Genomic DNA, 23,782 nt, shown 5'->3' with positions numbered 1-23,782 from the left:
TTAAGTTCATCCACACTATCATACTGGGTTCTTTCCTGTGGTGTTTCAGTTCAGTTCAGTTCAGTCACTCAGTCGTTTCCGACTCTTTGCGACCCCATGAATCGCAGCACGCCAGGCCTCCCTGTCCATCACCAACTCCCGGAGTTCACTCAGATTCACGTCCATTGAGTCAGTGATGCCATCCAGCCATCTCATCCTCGGTCGTCCCCTTCTCCTCCTGCCCTCAATCCCTCCCAGCATCACAGTCTTTTCCAATGAGTCAACTCTTCACATGAGATGGCCAAAGTACTGGAGTTTCAGCTTTAGCATCATTCCTTCCAAAGAACACCCAGGACTGATCTCCTTCAGAATGGACTGGTTGGATCTTGCAGTCCAAGGGACTCTCAAGAGTCTTCTCCAACACCACAGTTCAAAAGCATCAATTCTTCGGTGCTCAGCCTTCTTCTCAGTCCAACTCTGACACCCATACATGACTACTGGAAAAACCATAGCCTTTGACTAGACAGACCTTAGTCGGCAAAGTAATGTCTCTGCTTTTGAATATGCTATCTAGGTTGGTCATAACTTTTCTTCCAAGGAGTAAGCGTCTTTTAATTTCATGGCTGCAGTCACCATCTGCAGTGATTTTGGAGCTCAAAAATATAAAGTCTGACACTGTTTCCAGTGTTTCCCCATCTATTTCCCATGAAGTGATGGGACTGGATGCCATGATCTTCATTTTCTGAATGTTGAGCTTTAAGCCAACTTTTTCACTCTCCTCTTTCATTTTCATCAAGAGGCTTTTTAGTTCCTCTTCATCTGCCATAAGGGTGGTGTCATCTGCATATCTGAGGTTATTGATATTTCTCCTGGCAATTTTGATTCCAGTTTGTGCTTCCTCCAGCCCAGCGTTTCTCATGATGTACTCTGCATATAAGTTAAATAAGCAGGGTGACAATATACAGCCTTGACGTACTCCTTTTCCTATTTGGAAACAGTCTGTTGTTCCATGTCCAGTTCCAACTGTTGCTTCCTGACCTGCATATAGGTTTCTCAAGAGGCAGGTCAGGTGGTCTGGTATTCCATCTCTCTCAGAATTTTCCACAGTTTATTGTGATCCACACAGTCAAAGGCTTTGGCATAGTCAAGAAAGCAGAAATAGATGTTTTTCTGGAACTCTCTTGCTTTTTCCGTGATCCAGTGGATGTTGGCAATTTGATCTCTGGTTTCTCTGCCTTTCCTAAAACCAGCTTCAACATCTGGAAGTTCACAGTTCATGTATTGCTGAAGCCTGGCTTGGAGAATTTTGAGTATTACTTTACTAGCATGTGAGATGAGTGCAATTGTGTGGTAGTTTGAGCATTCTTTGGCATTGCCTTTCTTTGGGATTGTAATGAAAACTGACCTTTTCCAGTCCTGTGGCCACTGCTGAGTTTTCCAAATTTGCTGGCATATTGAGTGCAGCACTTTCACAGCATCATCTTTCAGGATTTGAAATAGCTCAACTGGAATTCCATCACCTCTGCTAGCTTTGTGAAAGATTATGAAAAATTCAAAGCTCTCGCACTAATTGTTCTTGGGCAATCACTTATATGTTTCCTTATCTGAAATAGCAATCACACCTACATTGTGGGGTTGCTGTGAGGATGACATGAAAATTGTACCTGTAAGGTCTTAGTATAGAGTTCGGGTAGGTGGTATATGTCCCATATTATATTAATCAGAGTCTGCAAGCCAAATACATAAAATTAGAATTATTTCCAAACCCTCTAGAATAACCACACTAATTCACAATATGCTGTCCTTTCAAATAATACATAAAAGTTTGTCTTTAAAAATGCATTAAAAGGTAATTCAAGGATATCAACCTTGAACATTCACTGAAAGGACTGATGCTAAAGCTGAAGCTCCAGTACTTTAGCCACCTGTTGAGAAGAGCTGACTGATTGGAAAAGATCCTGATGCTGGGAAAGATTGAGGGCAGGAGGAGAAGGGGGTGACAGAGGATGAGATGGTTGGATGGCATCACCGACTCGATGGACATGAGTTTGAGCAAACTCCAGGAGATAGTGAAGGACAGGGAAGCCTGGTGTGCTGCAATTCATGGGGTCACAAACAGTCGAAAATGACTGAGTGACTGAAAAACAATAGAAAGATAATTCAATAAGATTTATGGAAGGAGTTGTACCTGACTTGTTTCCTCTATTTAAGTTAACAATTTGTCATCGTGGCACGTTCTATTTCTAGGAGATCTCCTAATTCTACAAAGTTTGCTTTGCAGTTTGCTTCCTCTTTATTTTCAAACTTCAGTGTAAGTAGAAATCATCCAGGAAGTGTGCTGGAATGAACATTCTCAGGTCCCCTCAGATTCCACTTCAGTAGGTGGGGGCCCTGGGAACATGAATTTAACAGAGCATTGGGGTGGTCTGGGGGGTCACACTTGCGGAAGCACTGTCATCCTGTAACTAAACATTTGTGTCTAGACTCGGGAGGCTCCTTAACTTAGTCACTACCCTCCAGGGTTATATGTTGTAGTTTTAATACATTTTTTTTCAGGCATTATTTTATAAACTTTGTTTCCACCTGCTGCTGCTGCTAAGTCGCTTCAGTTGTGTCCAACTCTGTGTGACTCCATAGACGGCAGCCCACCAGGCTCCCCCGTCCCTGGGATTCTCCAGGCAAGAACACTGGAGTGGGTTACCATTTCCTTCTCCAATGCATTAAAGTGAAAAGTGAAAGTGAAGTCTCTCAGTCGTGTCCGACTCTTCGCGACCCCATGGACTGCAGCCCTCCAGGCTCCTCCATCCATGGGCTTTTCCAGGCAAGAGTACTGGAGTGGGGGGCCATCGCCTTCTCCATTGTTTCCACCTAGAAGTCCTTAAATGCTTTAACTATGGCGGTGGTTCTGCCTGACGTAGTCCACAAGCAGATGTTCTAAAGGGATAATCATGGGAAAGGCGAGGACCCTGCCTCCTCCCTGAATCAGGAGCTGCTGGAATTAGCGTAAGTTTAGTCTCTCTGCCCTTGAACTGCACTGACCTTCAGTTTCAGGGGTAGTGGGTGTGGTGGTAAGAGCCCACACATAAGACACACTTAGCTCTGGTGTTCATTCACACTGCAGTGCCCTAGCTGTTTAACCTGGCTGAGCTTCAGTGTCCTAACCTGTAAAGTGGAGGGGGCTGTCACTTACCGTGCAGCTTTGTCATTAGGATTGGAGGTGGTCTTTGCAAAGCACCTGGCTGAGGATCTGCCATATAGTAGGTGCTCCCCCCAAATCGTGAGGGCTTCTACACGGTGGTCTCCCTTGCCTTTGCTAAGCTGGTTCTCTTTCCAGGAATGTCCTTTCTGCTTCTCTCTGTCCCTGGAAGTTGCCAAGTAGCAAACTCTGTGTTGTGACTGACTCATGCAGTTTTTAAAAATTAAAATTGGTTGCCCACACTGATAAAAGTCCAGATTTCATGCTTCTCTGGAGAAGCCAGAGTCTCGAGTCCTCAGGGACCCTACATGGTGATCAAAGGCCTGGGATCTGGGATGTTCCGCTATCCTCCAGTTCTGGGCTTTTCCAAGGGCCCTGGGGTCTCCAGGCTTCCAGCATTTGACATGGAATTCTAGACCATGGTTAAATTAAATGACAATTGCATCCTTTGCAAGTGTTTTCTCTCTTGTGCTTGTTTCCTCACTGATTATACGCTGTGCGGGGAAGGGTAGGTATTACTTCTGGCCAGTGGGGCAGTTCTCAGCACTTGGTAAGCCCCTCGATAAGCACTTGGTTGACAGAGACCATCCACTGTGGTCCTCAGTTTACCTCCTCCACGTATGTGTCCCTCTCCAGCAAGACCGCGGGTTCTGTGCAGCGGCTACCATGGTGATGAACCCTTACTGATCCTATATTTTACTATTTTATTTAGAACTTTTACCTGGATAACAAAGGAAAAAAAGAAAACAAGGAAACCAATGAGAAAATGAATGCGAAGAACAAGGAATCCTTGCTTGAGGTAAGATTAATTTTGCAGAGCAGTAGAAAAGAGAGGAATATTAGCTGTATCTTTGTAAACTATTTGCTTCTCAGAATAATGGGCGATTCAGAGACACACTGAAATTTTAACTTGGGGTTTTAAGATCAAATTACTACTAAATTATAGCTATTTAGATCATTAAACTGGTTCTTGGAGTTGGTTGTTCAAAAGTATTGTTTTAGACAAGATAGTTTACTCTTCATGAAGTTGGATTGGTAAGTCTTGACTAAAAGACAATAATCCACATGAAACTCATCTCTAACATTCCATAGATTTCATTGCTTACATGCTGTTAACAGAAGTCAGGCGTGACTTCTTTGCAGTGAGTTCTCCGATGCCCCTCCAGCAGGCAGGTGTGGTAGAAAGTGTGAGATGGCGGTTGGAGCTCTGACCCAAGTTTGGTTCTGCCTGTTGAGGTTCATGTGTTATTGGGCAAGTCCAAGAACCTTGGTTTCCTGTATCGTATTGCATTGTTACAAAGATTTAGGAAGAGACTGGAAGCACCATGTGTAAAGTATGGTACACGTGTCTGGTTATCACTCAAGGCTGTATTGCTGAAGTTCATTTGATGGTTGATTTTTTTGAAACTTTTGAATGACTTTTCACATTTCAACTTTCCTAAAAATTGAGGCCCTGGTCCCTGCCTATAATGCAGATGCCTGCTAGGCCACAGGTCACAAATGGGCATGGGAGCCCCAGATTTTTGTCGTCCCACAACATGATGACCTTTTGAATTAGGAGATTTGTGGCTTTTCTTGAAAAGTCAGAAGACCCGGTGACACCTGGGCCCACATTCCTGCCTGGAGCCAGTTCACTGATGCTCATCATGAGGAAAAAATATATAACTATGTGGGGTGATAGATATTAACTGCACTTATGATGGTGATCATTTTGCAATATATACATACATCAAATCATTAGGTCATATACCTAAATCTAATGCAATTTTCTGTGTCATCTGTATCTCAGTTTAAAAGTATGCCAAAAATAAAATACTAATTTATACATATTTTATGTACAGAATTAATGATAAAATTTTTTCTATTTACTAGCAGTGAAATCATAACGTTTCCACTTACAGGTAAAGGAATAAGTTATATATTTATCTACCTACAGTAATAGAAATAAATTTTATGTAATACTTCCACAATATGTACCAAGGTTGTATTCACTACCTTCCTTATGAAGTTGGGGCTATCAGCACTCTTATTTTGCAAGTAAAGGCACTGAGGTTGAATCACTTGCTCAGAATCACAGAGCTAAGTGGTCAAGAAGCCTAGAAATTGAACTCTGGAGCTGAAATTCAATCACCGTGTTCCTCCTGTCTTTTGGCAAATAGTATGCAGTGTCAATATGTGCGTTCAGTTAGAGCTGTAGACAAAATGATTTTTAGCTTGCCACAGTTTACTTCAATGTGAACAAAATATATGTTTTATCTCTGATGGGTTTTAAATCATTGGAATCTCAATTTCAGGAGAGTTTCTGTGGAACATCCGTCATTGTGCCAGAACTCGAGGGAGCTCTTTATTTGAAAGAAGATGGGAAGAAATCATGGAAAAGGCGCTATTTTCTTTTACGAGCTTCTGGAATTTATTATGTCCCCAAAGGAAAGACTAAGGTCAGAAATTTAAAAATATGCTTATAAAAAAGGCATTTCATGAAAGTGAAAGTCACTCAGTCGTGTCCAACTCTTTGCAACCCTATGGACTATACAATCCATGGGATTCTCTAGGCCAGAATACTGGAGTGGGTACCCTTTCCCAATTCTGGAGTGGGTAGCCTTTCCCTTCTCCAGGGGGTCTTCCCAACCCAGGGATCAAACCCAGGTCTCCTGCATTGCAGGTGGATTCTTTTCCAGCTGAGCCACAAGGGAAGCCCAAGAATAGTGGAGTGGGTAGCCTATCCCTTCTCCAGCAGATCTTTCCAACCCAGGAATAGAACTGGGGTCTCCTGCATTGAAGGTGGATTCTTTACCAGCTGAGCTACCAGGGAAAAACTAAAGAAATCCTCAGGTGGAAATTTCAGTACTCTGCCTTTTGCTGTGAGATTCATGTGATGACAGTGTTTATTCAAATAAATATGCTTTTAGGATAGAATTTCTGAAATCCTGAATCTTTCAGCTGCTTTCTTTTAAAGGTAAAGAAATCTATCTACTTTAAAGATCAGGTCTCAGAAATTATGACCAAAGCATTTCTCTAAAGATTAATTCATTTTTTTACCTATTGATTTCAGAGAACTTTTTTCCCTCCCTTTTTACTCTATTGTTCTGTAGGCATAAGAGTAAGACTTCTTTTATCTGGAATCATACATCTGGGTATAGCCAAACTTGGGGACAGTTTAGCAAGATCCTGGCAAATGTAAAAGGGAATACCCCTTCAAAGGCCAGCTCCATGTTTAGCAATCTACCCCACAGAGTATTTTTAAGTATTTTTGTAATAGCATGATATTAAAATAACCTCTAGTCATCTATAGTAGGATGGTTAAATAAATAATTACATCTGTACAGTGTAATGTTATGCAACTATACAGTGTGATATAGCCTTTCACACATCCTGACATAGACCCCAAGATATAGTGTTAAGAAAAAGAATAAATTCATGAAAAAATATTAAGAGTAAAATCTCATTTATATTTTTAAAATTTTATATGTGAATATGTCTATACATACATAGGCATATAAATATATCCCCCAAAACATTTGGAAGAATCTCTTTTCTGGAGAAGAGAAATGAAATGAGGAAAGAAGAGTGAAGGAAGATTTTCACTTTTCTTTTAAATATATATTTATTTATATTTAATTTATCTTTAAATATAAATAAATATTTATTTTTAAATTATGATGAATGTTTTATTTTTCTAATTAAAAAGACTAAAACTTTGAAAATCCAGAAGAAAAGCTCTCACAGGAAAAAAATGTACTACCATATAATAAAGAATAACTGTGCATTGAGATCGGACACGACTGACGCGACTTAGCAGCAGTAGCAGCGGCAGTGCATTGAGATGTAATAATTCTGCCCTTTATTTTTTATTCTTAAAAAACAGGATGTGAGAGGAGAGAAAAAGTAGTAGAATAAATTTGTAGTTGATGTGTCACCAAATATGTAGATTAGAGGTCTTCACAACATGTGCTATACTTAAGGAGGGGATTCTGTTTCCATAGCAACACTGCCAGCCCTAAAGAGATGGCATGAAAGGAATCTTTTCTCCTCAAGAAGAGATTCATGAAGTGTGTGCTGATTTTCTGAGCATCAAATACCACTCATTGTTCATCCACAAGGGACTTTTTTTCCTAAATGCTCAGTCATGAAATCCATCAGTGGGCCAAAATAAAACGTCTGACGAGGTGCTCAGTCACTGTGTCTGGACCACGTCAGCACAGCACTGAAGTCTCGGGGTCAGCCAGTCGTCTCTAGGGGCCCACGTCTAGTCGCCTCTAGGAGCCAGGACACCAGTGTAATCTTTTGCTCCACCTGTGCCACGCTGCTCTGCCCTAGATGTGCTCTTTCACTTCTTAAAATGTAGGCCTGGCTTTTAGAAGGCTACGTGGTAAATGCTTAAGTAACACCTGAAATTCTGTATCTTCCTACTAAAATGTAACCCTTCATTGTGCCGTGAACAACCTTGGGGAAATATTACCTGTCAGCTAGGTTGAGGTTATTTTTTTCCTTCTCTTTCAGACATCTCGAGATCTGGCCTGTTTTATACAGTTTGAAAATGTCAACATTTACTATGGGATTCAGTGTAAAATGAAATACAAAGCACCCACTGACTACTGCTTTGTTTTAAAGGTAGGTTTTAAGTCCTTACCTTAGATCTGTAAGCAGTTTGACTCAGTTATTTCCTTTTGAGAAATGTTCAGTGTTATATAGCTAACTACAAATATAACATAATAAGCTTTTTATTGTAAACCAAAGTAGGAGAGGAGAAAGCATTTCTACCCAGTTCAGATTATTTCCCCCAGAGTCTGTTACTGAATCTAAAACTTCCAAGTTAGCCTGTCTGGATTTCTTCATCACTTTATGAGAATAAAAGCTCTACATTTTGGACAGATTTTATTTATAATTTTATTGACAAAATGATTGATTGTTCAGTTCTTTATCAGGGCTTTATTCCATTGTAAGATATTTTGAGAAATTAGGAAGTTGACAAGACTTCCTAGAAAAATATAGAAAATAGAAAAATAGAAAAAAAATCTTTTTCTAAAAATAGTATTAGTGGGTCTCGAAACTTTTTAAAGTGCACATTATCAAAAGACAGTATATATTATCAGGTGTCTGGTAAGGCTGACATTAGCACCATATTTTGGAAGGTTGGGCAGAAGTAACTTTTCTCTGCCAAATGTAACAACTGACTCCTAGAAATGGACTCAAGGGATTTATGGAGCTCTTCTGGCCATGCCATTGCCTCTGACACCACAAATTCCCCTTCATAAGTTCACACCAGAAAAACCCAGGTTATCTCATTCCATTCGCCTCAGGTGCAAGCTGTGTGCAGAACTTCTTTTTTTCCTGCAAATATACTTTGTTATTTTTTATTAAATTACAAACATTGCTGTGCAATGTTATATAAATGACATGTGTACAATATAGTGATGCACCATTTTTAAAGGTTATACTCCACTTACAGTAATAAACTACTGGCATAGAAAGGGCCATGAGAACAGTGGCAAACACATTATACACTGCATCTGCAATGCAGTGATTTAAGCACTTTTCGTATGTTAATTAATAGATTAATTCACTTAGTCCTTTATCAGCCTTCTGTGGTAAGAGCCACAGTTCTCCCTAGTTTGATTTCTTTATCTACTTTTGGCTGTGTTGGGTCTTCGTTGCTGCGCACAGACGTTCTCTAGTTGCGGAGAGCGAAGGCTACTCTCTAGCTGTGGCGCATGGGCTTCTCGTGTGGTTGACTTCTCTTGCTGTGGCTCCCAGGCTCTAGAGCACAGGCTCAGTAGTTCTGGTGCACAGGCTTAGTTGCTCCATGGCATGTGGGATCTTCCCAGACCAGGGATCGAACCTGTGTCTCCTGCAATGGCAGGTGGATTCTTTACCACTGAGCCACCAGGCAAGCCTCTCTCCGTAGTTTGTAGATGTGGAATCTGGGCACAGAGACTCTCAGCCAGGAACTAGCTGAACCAGGATGAGAAGCCAAGGTAGGGTGGGTGGTGTGGGGAGGCTATTCTCTCAGACACTGTTTGCCGGCACACAAAATCTCTTCTCTGCCTCCCTTAACCCCAGCCCCAGCTGTTCTTGAACTGTGTTTTCACTGTGTTGCTGTCTGCCCTCGGGGCCCTCGTTTGCAGTCCTGAGACTGAGAACCTAGGAACACAGAGGCCCTCCTTTGCACATGGGCATCCTAATGCCTGCACGGCGTAAGAATGTCTTCTGGCTCTAAGCATCAACAGTCAGGGCTTCTCTGCTGGTGATGAAATACGCTTCAGAGCAGACAAATATAATGAAAGTTGTCAGAAGAGGGTAAGGGCCCATAAACCCATGGCCAGAGGCTGCAGCAGAGATTTTCAGCAAGAGAAAGCAGAGATCTCAGACCTAGAGGGCTCCAGGCTGAGGATTTAGACCCAGTGAGCAGGGTGGGAATGTGGTTACTAGTGCTGACTCACAAACTTGGGACGAGGTCCCAGGATCATGTGTTGAACTATCTGGCCTGGGATGCAGGTCACCCTGGGTTGCACCGAGAATGGTGATGCTGAGACCCAGCTGAGGGCCTCCCATGGACAGGGCCAAGGGCTCTGAGGTGGGGAAAAATGCAGGCTTGACGATACGAGAACAAACAAGAATCAGAATAAACAAACAACCCACCAGGAACATGCATTTCCCTTTTCTCAAATGATGATGACGGATTGTGTTCTTAAGCCAGGTTCCTTAATGGGCAGTCGCCCTGCTCGTTTTGCACTTAGGCACACTTCTCACTTCCTTCCCAAAATGCTGGGAATTTTTACTCATTTGCTGAGTAAAAGGGTCAGTCATCCTTTGGAGAACTTAATTTTCTTATAAACATTCTGGTCACTTATTGCCCTTTCTGTCCACTCTGGAGGGCGGAAGAAAGTCTTGATATGCAAAGATTTCATGAGGGTGAGCAGGTTGACAGAATTCAGAGTATGCACATACATTGCAGAAAGGGTTCAGGATTAGAGTAGCATGGTAAGAGATTGTGTGAGTTCACAGACGTGCACAGGCTGAGAAGTTCAACCCGGGAGCTTCTTACTCAGGATGAACCCATGGATTACGACTATCCATGGAGGGTGCTGCCAGGAAGATGGGAGTTTTAAGTCCTGGCTCTGTCTCCTGGCACAGTGTCAAGACTCTCTAAGCTTCACTGCCCTCTGCTAAGAAGTGGAAATAACACGTCTCGTGCAGAGTAAACCATCTCCGCCTGCCAGACCGTTAGTGCCATGTTGACAGACATAACCAGTGAGCAAGAACTGGAGTCATTCTTACTGCACTCCAGTACCAGTTAAACATGCCTGTTGACCAGCATTTCTCAAACTTGAGAGTGCATGGAACTCACCAGGAGAGCTGTTAAGACAGGTGGTTGGGCCCCCAGAGCTTCTGATTCTGTGGGTCTGGGATCTGGCCTAGGAGTTTGCACGTCCGCCAAGCTTCCAGGTTCTTATCTGCCTCTTCCTTCCACAGCTGTGACCTTTTCCAAAGAACTTTTCTCTGTTTTCCAACTTTTGCTGCAGACTTTACCATGTCATTGAGTGATCATGCATTTGTTTACATACATCTCCCTCAGCAATACCCCAGCGACCACTTCCTAAGTACGGTGTGAGCCACTCTTCCTCATCTCTGTCTAACCACCCAGAGCTATCTACTGGACGCACGAGCCCTCGGTTCTCATTAGGGTTCTGCCGCTCTGTGTGACTTTGGATACACAGCTTAACCCCTCCGGTCTCCCACTGTTTCGAGGATCTGTAAGATCCCTTTGGACAAGGTCAGTTGCCCTGACCTTTGTGTGCTGCATGGCATGTCTGCTGGAGCTTCTCCCTTTCTGTGGTCAGAGCAACCAAACCAATGGCAGAAGAGGCTGGCCAGTGGCCTGGAGCTGGCATTTTTCCTTAAACTTCTTTGCAGATATTTTCAGGCTAAAAGCTCAGGGGAGTAAACGCCTTGGCAAGGTCCCAGGACATGGCTGAAGACTAAGCACAGGGACTCGCTGAGTGGCCTCCCGGGAGCCTGCAGGGTTCCTGCCTTGACGGGGGAGCCAGAAAGGAGCCTTGAGCCCACCAGGCAGCTCGTCTTGGAATCATAAAATCTGAGGCTCACAAGTGATCTTTGAGGTCATCTTCAAGATCACCTGATGTTTAATTCTCCTTTATCCGATCCTGGTACACTTGTGATATGAGGAAGTTGGTGAGATGCACCCCACTAATGTTGGGGAGAATAAACCAAAGTCTGCACATCAACCTCTTCATCACAGGGGGAGCTGTTGCCTGTGTTTTGTGCTCTGTGTTTAAAGGAAGAACCACATTTTACTCTGGATGAACACACTTAAATTGTTGACTGTGCTGTTTAAGTGGATCCCTGTACCCAGACAGCTGCTTCCTGCCTTTCACTCCAAGCTCAATATGACTTACAGTCTGCTCCTGGGAACCCAGCTTTCCCATCACGTGACATGCACACACACACACACACACACACACACACAAACAAATTTTAATATACCAAGACCGAGGTAACAAAAATCAACTTTTTAAATTCCTCCAGGGGGAAAAAAAAACAGCTGTTTTCTAAGAACAATTATAAACACCAGATTGCTGGAGACACCCATGTTTTGCCCCTCTTACACAAGGGCCAGACCAGAAAGTTCTGTTCTGGTTCAGTTGGAAAGTTTGGTTGGAAGTTAGGGAGCCGTGTTTCTGGTGCTGAAAGACAAGAATGTTCTGTGTGACCTTGGACCTTGAACACTCCATCCCCTTTGCACCTGCCCATCACTGCACTCTTTGACCGAGAGCTCCTGGAAGGCCTGGGTGACCCCCTAGTGCAGCACCCAGCTCACTGCCTCTTAAAATTGGACAGAGATACTCCTTCTCTGGGCCATCCATGTGGGGAAGAGATGACAGAAGACAGGGCAAAACCCTGAATTCCTCATACCAGAAGTAACCCTAGGCCTGCATGAGACTCACGAAAGCATTAATTCCTTGACATGACAATTACAGCACACAAGCTCCCTTATCTGATAAATGGAGACGTGACTTGGATTTCTTGTAGGGCTAGAAACATGAAAGATGTGAAGGTTTCCAGATGTTCAAAAAGCAGGAATGGACATGGCTGTTGATAACACAGTAAAAAGTGCTTGTGATAAATCGTGTCAATTCTTTCCAAACTTAGCCTCTATAAAAAAGTACCCCTGTTCCTAATTCTAAAATTGCTACCAGTGATTTTGGCCACCATCTCAGGAAATTTCAGACGCTGTGAGAATTTTCTAAACATTTTTTGAAAGGTGCTAATTTGTGAAGAGTTTACAAATGGTCTTTGGAATGACTTTTTTTCCAGCATCCCCAGATTCAGAAGGAGTCCCAGTATATCAAGTATCTGTGCTGTGATGATGCCAGAGCACTAAGCCAGTGGGTCACGGGAATCAGGATTGCCAAGGTAAGAGAATGGGTAGACTCACCCGACCTTGAATTTGCCAGCCAGCCTGGCACATTGACCTGGGTCCAATCTTTGTGTCACTCGGAAGCAGCTGATTCATTCTTCTTTTTTCTTGTTTTTGGCTGCACAAGATCTTAGTTGTGGCCTGTGGGATCTAGTTCCCTGACCAAGGATCAAACCCAGGCCCCTTGAATTGGGAGCTCAGAGTCTTAACCGCTGGACCATGAGGAAAGTCCCAACACCTGATCCATTCTCACTAAGTCAATGCCACCACTATCACCTCATTTATTTGCCCATTGGTTTTTTATTGAGTTAAGTGGGAGTGGTTGACACATGGACCTCTCCCATGACCTGAGAAGCAGGGATTTATTTTCACACGAGCCATTGCAGATATTGATTTCTGGAGAGCTTTGCAAGTGTTATGTGTAATTAAGAAACATGAGATGCAAGCTGTGGCAAAATTACATAGAGACAGGAAATGGCACCCCACTGCAGTATTCTTGCCTGGAGAATCCCATGGACGGAGAGGCCTGGTGAGCTACAGTCCACGGGGTCGCAAAGAGTCGGACACGACTGAGTGACTTCACTCACTCACTCACTCATGTGTCATCACACTGCATAGCTAAAGCTCCCTTCTCATGGGGAGGTACAAATATTACCTGATTTTGCTAATCCGGAATATTATCTCACGTATGAAAACATGGTTTGTGGATTTTTCTTTTTAATGGAAATATTTCTACTAAAAGTATCTCAGGAAAGGAGTAAAAGGAATAGTCACGAGGTCCTCTTTTCCCTGAATTTGTAGATTGCAGTGGAGTGCAGAGTTTGGGATAAATGGATTGCTCTGTTGCTTCTTTTGTGTTCTCTCTCTAGTATGGAAAGACGCTCTATGATAACTATCAGCGGGCCACGGCCAAGGCAGGGCTTGCCTCTCGGTGGACAAACCTGGGCACAGCCAACACGGTGCCACCAGCCCCGCCTTCCACAGGTACCATGCTGGGGGGAGATTCTGACACCTGTTCCAAGCTCAGAGCTTGTGCTCACCTGGAAGATACGCAGTTCTATGCCAGAATCCCAGGACAAGGACCAGACGTGGATGCATTATTATGCCGTTCTCTTCCACGTTCTCTCCTGCTCTACTGTGTCCTCATCAACACCAATCCCTTCTTCAAAGAAACAAGTTTAAAACCCTCCTATGACTCCAAATCCCCCTCCTGCTCCATGGGACAAGCAGACTGTTCTAAAGGGTGGACTGTATTTGCTGTTTCTGTTATTCTACTTCCTGTTCACTCCCCGGGGCTTCCCAGGTGGCTCAGTGGTAAAGAATCTGCCTGCCAGTGCAGGAGACCTGGGTTCAGTCACTGGGCTGGGAAGATCCCATGGAAAAGGAAATGGCAATCCACTCCAGTATTCTTGCCAGGGTAATCCTCTGGACAGAGGAGGCTGGCAGGCTACCGTCCATGGGGTCGCAAAAGACTCAGACATGACTTAGTGTGTAAACAGCAATGACTGTTCACTCTTCATAACCATTGCAGTCAGGCTCCTGCCTCTAGTATGTCATGGAAACTGCTCTTGCTAAATCAAACTACTATAACCTCCTCTTCTTTTTTTTTAAATTTAAACTTTCCAGCTATACCCCACAGCATGGGGATCTCAGTTTCCCCAGCAGGGATCAAACCCCAGGCCCCTCCATTGGCAGTGTAGAGTCTTAACTACTGGACCATCAAGGAAGTCCCATAAACCCTTCTTTCTAGTTGCCCTTTCAGCAATCCCAACACAACTGACCACTCCTCCTGGAGCCAGCCCCTTTTCTGAGGTATTACCCTCCAAGTCCCACACCCGACCTTAACTTCTCTAGCTACCCTTTTTCAGCCCGCTCTTTATTAGAGCAGGGTTATTCTTCTTCTACCCCAACTTAAATTACCCAAGGCCGAGTCAAGTCCTAACCCTACTCTCATACTATCTCCCTAAGTGATCTGATCCACCCCCAGCGCTGTCTACACGCTGACCACCTATAACTGCATAAATCCAATCCAGGCTTCTCTGTTGACCTTCAAACCCATGTATCCAACCGTCTGCTCAGTGGCTTAATCTGAATGCACCCCAGACCTCAAACTAAACATCTGTAAAACTGAGCCCATCTTCTTCCTCTCCCGACTTGCTCCCCGATGATTGTTCTATTTCCACAAATAACATCATCATCTGCCCAATTACTCCTGCAGGAAACATGCAAGAAAAGCTCATTGTTGTCAAGTTGTGTCCGACTCTTTGCAACCCCGTGGACTACAGCATGCCACGCTTCCCTGTCCTTCACTGTCTCCCATAGTTTGCTCAAATTTATGTCCACTGAATCGGTGATGCTATATAATCATCTCATCCTCTGTCGTCCCCTTCTTCTCCTGCCTTCAATCTTTCCCAGCATCAGGGTCTTTTCCAGTGAGTCTGCTCTTCACATCAGGTGGCCAAAGTATTGGAGCTTCAGCTTCAGCATCAGTCCTTCCAATGAATATTCAGGGTTAATTTCCTAAAGGAGTGATTGATCTCCTTGCAGTCCAAAGGACACTCAAGAGTCTTCTCCAGCACCACAGTTTGAAAGCATCAGTTCTTCGGCACTCAGCTTTCTTTATAGTCCAGCTCTCACATCCGTACATGACTATTGGAAAAACCATAGCTTTTGACTAAGAAAAGCTCATTCACCTTCAATTTCAGTCACTCCTCAATCTTGTTGATTCTACCTTCTGAGTATTGGTCAAATCTGTCCGTGCCTGTCTGTCTCCATTGCCATCAAATCCAGACCGCCACCATCTTCACGTGGCCCCACAGGCTGGTGCTCCAGCCCTCCCGATGCTTTCTGCTGCTCTCAGATAAGTCCCCAGTCCCCAGCAAGGCCACCAGAACCTGCATGACATGAGCCTCGCACATTTCGCCTCTTTCCCCACCTGTCTTCCTGTTCTTGTCACAAAACCCATCTGTTGTTTTTTTCCCCCAATTTTTCAAAGCCCCAAGCACCCTCCTTTCTGAGAGACTTCACAGATGCTCTTCCTTGTTTATGAGGCTCTTTTCTTTTTTAACTAGATCTCTTTTTTTCATGTTTATTATTTATTTGGCTGTACCAGGTCTTCAGTTGTATCCTCTGGAATCTTCCCATACGTACTCTCCAGGCCGGAATACTGGACTGGGTTGCTGTTCCCTTCTCCAGGAGATCTTCCCAACCCAGGGATCCAACCCAGGTCTTCTGCATTGCAGGCGGATTCTTTACCAGCTGAGCCACAGGGGAAGCCCAAGAATACAAGAATGGGTAGCCTATCCCTTCTCCAGCGGATCTGCCCAACCCAGGAATCGAACCAGGGTCTCCTAAGTGGGATCTTTCAGTGGCCGCATGTGAACTCTTCCCAGGTGGCGCTAGTAGTAAAGAACCCGCCTGCCAATGCAGGAGACATAAGAGATGTGGGTTCGATTCCTGGGTTGGGCAGATCCCCTGGGGGAGGGTATCACAATCTACTCCAGTATTCTTGCCTGGAGAATCCCATGGAAAGAGGAGCCTGGCATGCTATAGTCCATGGGGTCACAAAGAGTCAGACAGGACTGAAGTGACCTGGGCACACGTGTGAACTCTTAGCTTCAGCATGTGGGATCTAGTCCTCCGACCAGGAATCGAACCTGCGTCCTCAGCATTGGGTGCACAGAGTCTTAGCCACTGGAAGTCCCGATGGTACTCTTTCTTTCTAATTTCTTTCTAAATGGGCTAATTTCTGCCCATTTTCAGATCTCAAATAAATTGTCCTTTGTAGGCCAGTCATAATTAATAATCTGTGTAACTGTTAGTTTACTATCTGTTACCTCCTCTAGAAACTGAAGGAAATCGTGCTGTCAGGGACTGTTTCTGTACGGTCAGTTCAGTTCAGTCGCTCAGTCGTGTCTGACTCGTTGTGACCCCATGGACTACAGCACTCCAGGCTTCCTGTCCATCACCAGCTCCCGGAGCTTGCTCAGACTCATGTCCATTGAGTTGATGATGCCATCCAACCATCTCATCCTCTGTCATCCCCTTTTCCTCCTGCCTTCAACCTTTCCCAGCATCAGGGTCTTTTCCAGTGAGTGGGTTCTTTGCATCAGGTGGCCAAAGTATTGGAGCTTCACCTTCAGCATCAGTCCTTCCAATGAATATTCAGGACTGATCTCCTTTAGGATTACCTGGTTTGATCTCCTTGCAGTCCAGGGAACTCTCAAGTCTTCAACACCACAGTTCAAAAGCATCAATTCTTAGGTGCTCAGCTTTCTTTTTAGTCCAACTCTCACATCCATACATGACCACTGGAAAAACCATAGCCTGGACTAGATGGACTTTTGTCAGCAAGGTAATGTCTCTGCTTTTTAATTTGCTGTCTAGGTTGGTCATAGCTTTTCCTCCAAGGAGCAAGCGTCTTTTAATTTCATGGCTGCAGTCACCATTTGCAGTGATTTTGGAGCCCAAGAAAATAAAGTCTGTCACTGTTTCCATTGTTTTCCCATCTATTTGCCATGAAGTGATAGGACTATGTGCCATGATCTTAGCTTTTTGAATGTTGAGTTTAAATCCAGCTTAGTAAGTTTTCCCAGAAGGAAGCAGAATGCTTGGCAGACAATAGGCTAGAATTTGAACATGGTTGGAATGACAATAAATTAATACCTTGTAGGGTTTCTCTGAAAGTGAAGTAATATAAACACTCTTAATACTAAATGTTTGATACATGTTCAGTTCATTTTCCTAAATGAATTGCTTAAATCCAGTTTTTGTAGAACACTATCACAGCAGTCAGATGAGATGTCCATTGATCAAAAAAGAGGATCTTTCCCATAATGGAAAATCCGTTAGTAGATAGTAAATTAACCCATGTTGGTTCTGCTGTAGAGTTTTATCAGAAATAAGCCCTACAGAGAACAAATGTGCTGGGATGTTAAACCACACTGGGACTGTTCCTGCTTATTATTTTTTTGGAACCTCTTGAGAGTAAGTAGATTGACTATTGTGTCCCTCTGCCCATTAAATCTTCCATTTGTATTTCCTAAAAAATAAAAAGTAAAATGAGGCCATTTTCTTACAACAACAGTGCAGTTATCAAACTATGGAAATTTAACTTTTCATGTTGATAAGAGTATTTGTAGGTAAACCACAGCCTGTATTTCAGTTTTGCCAGATGTCTCAGTGATGCCGTTACAACAGTGCTCTTTCCTAGCATGGGTTCCCTCCAGAACTGCATTTCAGCCTCATATTTCTGTCTTCCTCTTTGATTTGGCACATTTCCTCAGCCTTTCTTGGTCTGTCAGGACATTAACATTTCTTAAAGAATGAGGGCCATTTATTTTATAGAATGTCCCTCAGTTTGGATGTGTCTGATGTTTCCTAATAATTCATCTCAAATGATGCATTTGGGGCAGAACTGAGCTACTGGGTCCTTTTCGGGGTGCCGCCTTTGGAAGCCTGTGGTGTCTGTGGCCCTGCTGGGAACACTCACTCTGGCCGCTTAGCTAAGGTGCTGTCCGGTTTCTCTCCCGTGCAGCTTTTTCATGCTGTATTTAAGAATTTGTGCAGATACTTGGAGACAGCAGAAGTGTCCGAGTCCTTATCAAACTTTCCCTTCTTCCCCTTTTCCTGGAGTGCTTAATGACCTTCTTTGAGTTATTCTGTAGATTTATGGGCTTTTCAGAATATTGGGAAAATATCTGAAGAAGCAAGCACACAGTCATTTCATAAATGTTTGACAGAAGAGCTGGTCCTGAGCAGAGAGCTAAGGCAAGCTCAGATGCACTCAAATGGGAGACCTCATGTCCGGGGCTAGGAGGCAGTTCAGCTGTGGGAGGAGCAGCCACCTGCAACCCCCCACCTCCACCCCACCTCCCCCCAGCCCACCCCAGGATGCCCTCTTAGGAGCTGGAGATCAACACACAGCTGCTTCTCTCTGACTGACTCTCTCAGAACCGTGAAACCTCAGCTAGGCACACTTGTGCAAAAGCGCAAATAAAAAGACAGGAAAAGAAGCACGTATCAGAACTTTCTGGGGAAAATAAATCTAATTCTAGGGTATATTCAAGGTTTGTACATTTTGCTCAGTCCCCTCTGTCTATTGTTTTTGTGCCCAAAGTATTTTTTTTTGTTGAGGATAATGTTCAAAATTTGTTTCTGTACATAGCATGGTGCAAACCAAGATACATCCATTTCAGAAAAAAATCACCCACAGGAAGAATTCTTTTAGAAGGGAGGTTTTTGAGATTTATTCCTCAGTTACCAAAAGGATTTTAAAAGCAGCACACAGTATTGTTTGGGACCCCAGTTAATCCAGATCCTGTGGCTTGTATAAAGCATTCACTTCCCTGCATGTTTTGCTGAACCTTATGAAGTACTGTTATAGAAGCTCAGGTTTTGTTTTGTAAACCCTGTGTACCTGTAAACCCTTTCACTTTGGAGACAAACTGCTTTATCTTTTCAGATTAACTCTCAAGAATGTTGAAATTACCTCACTGACTATTCTTATTTTTAGTGAAGTATAGTTGATTTACAATATTGTATTAGTTTCAGGTGTACAGCAAAGGGATTCAGTTTTCTTTTCAGATTATTTTCCATTATGGGTTATTATAATGCGAGACACTGAATATAGTTCCCTATGTTATTACAGTAACTCCTTGTTGCTCACCTATTTTATGTACAGTAGTTTGCATCTGTTGATTCCATACTTCTCACTTTCCCTCCCCCCTTACCTACTCTTCTCTTTCTCTGCCTCTTAGGAGTTAAAACAGACCCCACCCAAGCCAATGGTCAGCTCCCCCAGGCAACACAGTCTATGAATACTGCTCTCGGAGAAGACTGGAGACACCCTGAAACAACCAAGGTAAGACTGGGGGTACCTGACCCACTTCTATCAGACTGTCTCTTGTAAGCCCATATTCTAAACTGTGTTCAAGTGACTGCTTCTTTTAAAAAAGAAAAAATACAGTTCCAACAATTCAAGTCACTATCATTTCATTTAGATAATTGCTCCATATATATAATCTTAAAATTACATAGGCTAGAAAGGAAAATTAAAACCAGCTACTACCAACACAGCTTCAGGAAAATGTAAGAATCTTTTTTAATACTGAGGATTGGTAACTATTTTTAGTTTAGCTACACTTATTTTGACTGAAGTGATTTTGTTTGTAATTCAAGTGGTTTTAGCCCTCTCTGAAAGTGGCACCTACATTTTAAACCCTTGGGATTTTAAATTATTTTTTTTTAATAACTTAGAGTAGTGTGATAGTCTGAATCTCTTTATTAAATGCTAACTGGGCCCCAAACCAAATTAGAATACTGATAAGGCTCCACTGTAAAATATGCATTTTTGTAGTTTTCTGTTAATGTTCTACGTACATCCTCAGGCTAATGGAGAATAAAACACATCTGAAAATAATAGCCAAATTGGTATAACATTCTCCATAACTTTTTTTTTTCAGTAGAGGAGATATAATGAAGAGTTATTTAAATCTAAAATTTTAGCTAAAAGTTATAATTTAGTTACTAGTCCAGTTGCTAACATCTCAATTGACTATACAAGTTCCACTGAATATTTCTTATATGTTACTCAAACCAACTATAAATGTACCTTCAGAAGTTTTCCACCTTACTCTTCCCTTTTACTTTGTCCCATCAGCCAGTGGTGGAAACAAGTCATATAGTTATTGAGCTGCTTATAATTTTTGAAAAAAAAATTTAGGTCATTAAAAGGGCCACCTGGGAAGCCCTTATGTATGTATGGTATAGGAGCAAAATAATTTCAGACACCCGCTCCTGACGACTGCATTTCACAACCAGCTCAACTCAGACCAAGAAAAATGTTGTATCTGTGTATGCCTACAACCCTAGCAGGGCTTCTCCGGTGGGACAGTGGTAAAGAATCGACTGCCAAGCAGGAGGCTTGAGTTGGATCCATCCCTGGATGGGGAAGATCCCCTGGAGAAGGGCATGGCAACCCACTCCAGTATTCTTGCCTGGGAAATCCCATGGACAGAGGAGTCTGGAAGGCTACAGTCCAGGGGGGTCCCAAAAGAGCTGGACACGACTTCGCAACTGAAAAAACAAGGGTAAAGACTGAAGTCGCAAAGAGTCGGACACGACTGAGCGACTGAACTGAACTGAACTGAAAGACTGAGGTAACCCCAAACTAAACTTTGTAACGCTAGAGCTCTAAGACACTGGCAACCTTGTATCAAGCAGTTCCTAGAAGATACATTCGGAGAAGGCAATGACACCCGCCTCCAGTACTCTTGCCTGGAAAATCCCATGGATGGAGGAGCCTGGTAGGCTGCAGTCCATGGGATCGCGAAGAGTCAGACACGACTGAGCGACTTTACTTTCATTTTTCACTTTCACTTTTCACTTTAATGCATTGGAGAAGGAAATGGCAACCCACTCCAGTGTTCTTGCCTGGAGAATCCCAGGGACGGGGGAGCCTGGTGGGCTGCCGTCTACTGGGTCGCACAGAGTCGGACAGGACTGAAGCGACTTAGCAGCAGCAGCAGAAGATACATTATTATTAGTATAATAAATACCTGTGGAATAGGGCAAAGTCTTCCATTCCCCTTGTAGGGAATACAAGGTAGATTAGCACCAGGTGATAACGTTTTATTATTGATGATCCTGTTGAAGGGCATTTGGAGTCGTTCTGTGTCCCAGAGCACAGAGGGTCTAATTCAGGAACAACCTGGAGTCTCAAGACAGAGATTGGGGGCCACCACTGGCGGGGGTTGGGGGGCGGGGCAGATGCTTCCTAAATCCGCAGACTCAGCTGTCCAGGTAAATGTCACATCCGCACGGCCCTGTGGTCACAAGCATAACGCTGTTGTCGCTTTGTTGAAGGACAAGAAGCCCGGCCCCGGCCTCGGCAGCCACGATCCCGGAGCGCCCAGGGCCCAGCCCCTTCCCAAGTCCAGCCTGCCTCCGCCCCCTCCTCCCGTGCGCCGGTCCTCGGACGTGGGCGGTGGCAGCCCGGGGACGCCCCCCAAGGCCAAGGGCGCGGCCGCTCGCTTCCCTGCTCCGCCCGACGACCTTCTGCCGCCGCCCCCGCCGCCGCCGCCGCCCGTGGAGGACGGCGAACTCCCTCCGCCACCCCCTGACTTTAACGACACGCCCCCAGACTTCGTGCCTCCCCCGCCGCCGTCGTTTGCGGGGGATTTGGGGTTCCCTCTGCCGCCGCCGCCGCCACCCCCACCCGCCCTCGCCCCCGAATCCGTGACGACGCCCCCGCTGACCGTCAAAAGGCCGCCGCCTCCGCCTAAGAGGCAGGAAAACCCAGGACCACCGGGCGGGGGAGGCGGGGAGCAAGATTTCATGTCGGATCTCATGAAAGCTTTGCAGAAGAAGAGAGGCAACGTGTCCTAAAGGGAAGCTTAGAAATACCTTTGGGTGATGGGCGTAACATTGTTAACCTGAAATGCATTTTTGCTACTTTGATTCCATGACTTCATTTTAGATACAGTATTGAGATTAGAAATGCAAATAGAAACTTCTCCCTATTGCTCAAGTACATTAGTAATCCTTAACCTACACAGAATTGAGACTATCTGCGTGAATGTACCCATATTTTGTGTATTTTCATTTCGATAGATTTTTGTTTTCCCTTCCCAGTTTTTGTTATTATGTTCCGAACCATCAAATTAATAAAAGTTTAAAATGGTTTATCTGAAAATGGTATTTCTAGAAATATCAGTATAAATCTAGTGCAATATCAATCCTGTTTTATAATATATACTTGACCTTTTACAAATCCTAGGCCTTCTAAAGTCTTGTTGATCTTTGAAATATGTTTCATCTCTGTCTCAGTAACCTCCAGAATTTTCAGAAAAGTTGAAGGAGGAGAAAGAAAAAATCGGGAGATGTAGAGTGAATTTAGTTTCTTTGAGATTTCATTGTTCGGTTGAAGTCCCGGACATACCCTAACTTGGTTTTGGTCTTCTAGTGGCTGAATAAGATAGTAATTGGTTGAAAGGGAAGCTTTTTAGATAGTTTTTGGATTCTCTGTTATTATACTATTATTTGCTATAATTTGTTATGATGCTATAAATTGGTATAAAAATTTAGAGACAGGAAAAGGCAATCATATTCTTCAACGTGGAATGTTTTCCCTTAGATAAACTTAATGCTGTTTTAACAATCAATTTATCCTAAGTTCCTGTTACCCTTATCTCCTCTTTCTAATTGGCTGAGAATCCTTTTAGATTTTTTGTTTTATTTCCATGGTTCTATTTTCTTTTTAAATGTAAAACACCTCAAAATCTTCTTAAAGTGGGTAGAGAATAATAATTAATGTGTTATTTTTTACTTAAGGAAGATGATTAACCTGATATTTTAATATTTGGATAAAAGTTAGCTCTAAATTGACATTTAAGACAAAAAGCAAATTCAGATTTTAAAACCAAAATATTTAATCATTAAACCTGATAAGGTGCACTCAATTTTTCCTAAACACTGGGACCAATGGCCATGGAAAGGAAGGGCTCAGAGAGCAGGACTGAGAAAGAGAGAGGGAGAGAGGTGTTTATTAACGGGCTTCAGTGGAGACCCCCAAACTCAAACATGTAGAAATATAAAAATGCAAACTTTAAAATGTTCTTGAGTTTTAGCATTAGATGATATATATTTTAAAAAAACTACAGAAGAGAATTAGCTGATTTTGTGGTCAAAATATTAAGGCAGTTTTAGTGGACCAAAAGGTTGAATGCACTGTTTCTCTCTATCCCTGCCTTTGTTATGGGATATAAATGAAAACACTAGGAAGTGGATGGTCCAGACAGCCCTTGCTTTGCATAGTTCAGCCTGCACAAGTTCCAATTAGCACAATTTAGATAACACTAGATCCCCAACATGGCTCATATATGCTGCCATAGTATTTTAACTAGTAATTAGTTTTAACTAGTAAGTAATTATACAGAGTACAAATTTGCTGTTAGGTTTTCAACCCATAAATCACTATATAAGTAACAGATACATATCATGATCAGTGACAAGTTACATTCCTTCTTTAATGCCTGTTAGGGATTGATCACTGATTATTACTCAGTTTATTCACAGACAGAAAAGTGTCTTAACGTGAAAAAGTATTATACATATGTGTCAAGTCATTAATGTTTGGAGATACAGAAATATTCACAGATTAAGTGAAA

The 23,782-nt window shown here is 43.2% G+C and overlaps 1 protein-coding gene across 1 annotated transcript in view; it reads left to right on the top strand.

Moving 5' to 3' along the window:
• Window positions 1-22,231, top strand: part of APBB1IP (amyloid beta precursor protein binding family B member 1 interacting protein) — a 78,218-nt gene extending 55,987 nt beyond the window's left edge. Inside the window, exons 8-14 of the mRNA XM_068987424.1 lie at window positions 3,888-3,974; window positions 5,470-5,613; window positions 7,676-7,786; window positions 12,512-12,610; window positions 13,484-13,598; window positions 19,373-19,476; window positions 21,480-22,231. Coding sequence (XP_068843525.1) covers window positions 3,888-3,974; window positions 5,470-5,613; window positions 7,676-7,786; window positions 12,512-12,610; window positions 13,484-13,598; window positions 19,373-19,476; window positions 21,480-22,001 — 1,182 coding nt within the window. The 3' untranslated portion in view covers window positions 22,002-22,231. The remainder of the gene's footprint in view (window positions 1-3,887; window positions 3,975-5,469; window positions 5,614-7,675; window positions 7,787-12,511; window positions 12,611-13,483; window positions 13,599-19,372; window positions 19,477-21,479) is intronic.
• The last annotated feature ends 1,551 nt before the right edge of the window (window positions 22,232-23,782 follow it).

This window comes from Capricornis sumatraensis, chromosome 15, assembly GCF_032405125.1.
Source record: "Capricornis sumatraensis isolate serow.1 chromosome 15, serow.2, whole genome shotgun sequence".
Classification (NCBI taxonomy): domain Eukaryota; kingdom Metazoa; phylum Chordata; class Mammalia; order Artiodactyla; family Bovidae; genus Capricornis; species Capricornis sumatraensis.
The sequence above is the reverse complement of the archived record's forward strand: the minus strand, read 5'-3'. Positions and strand labels throughout refer to the sequence as shown.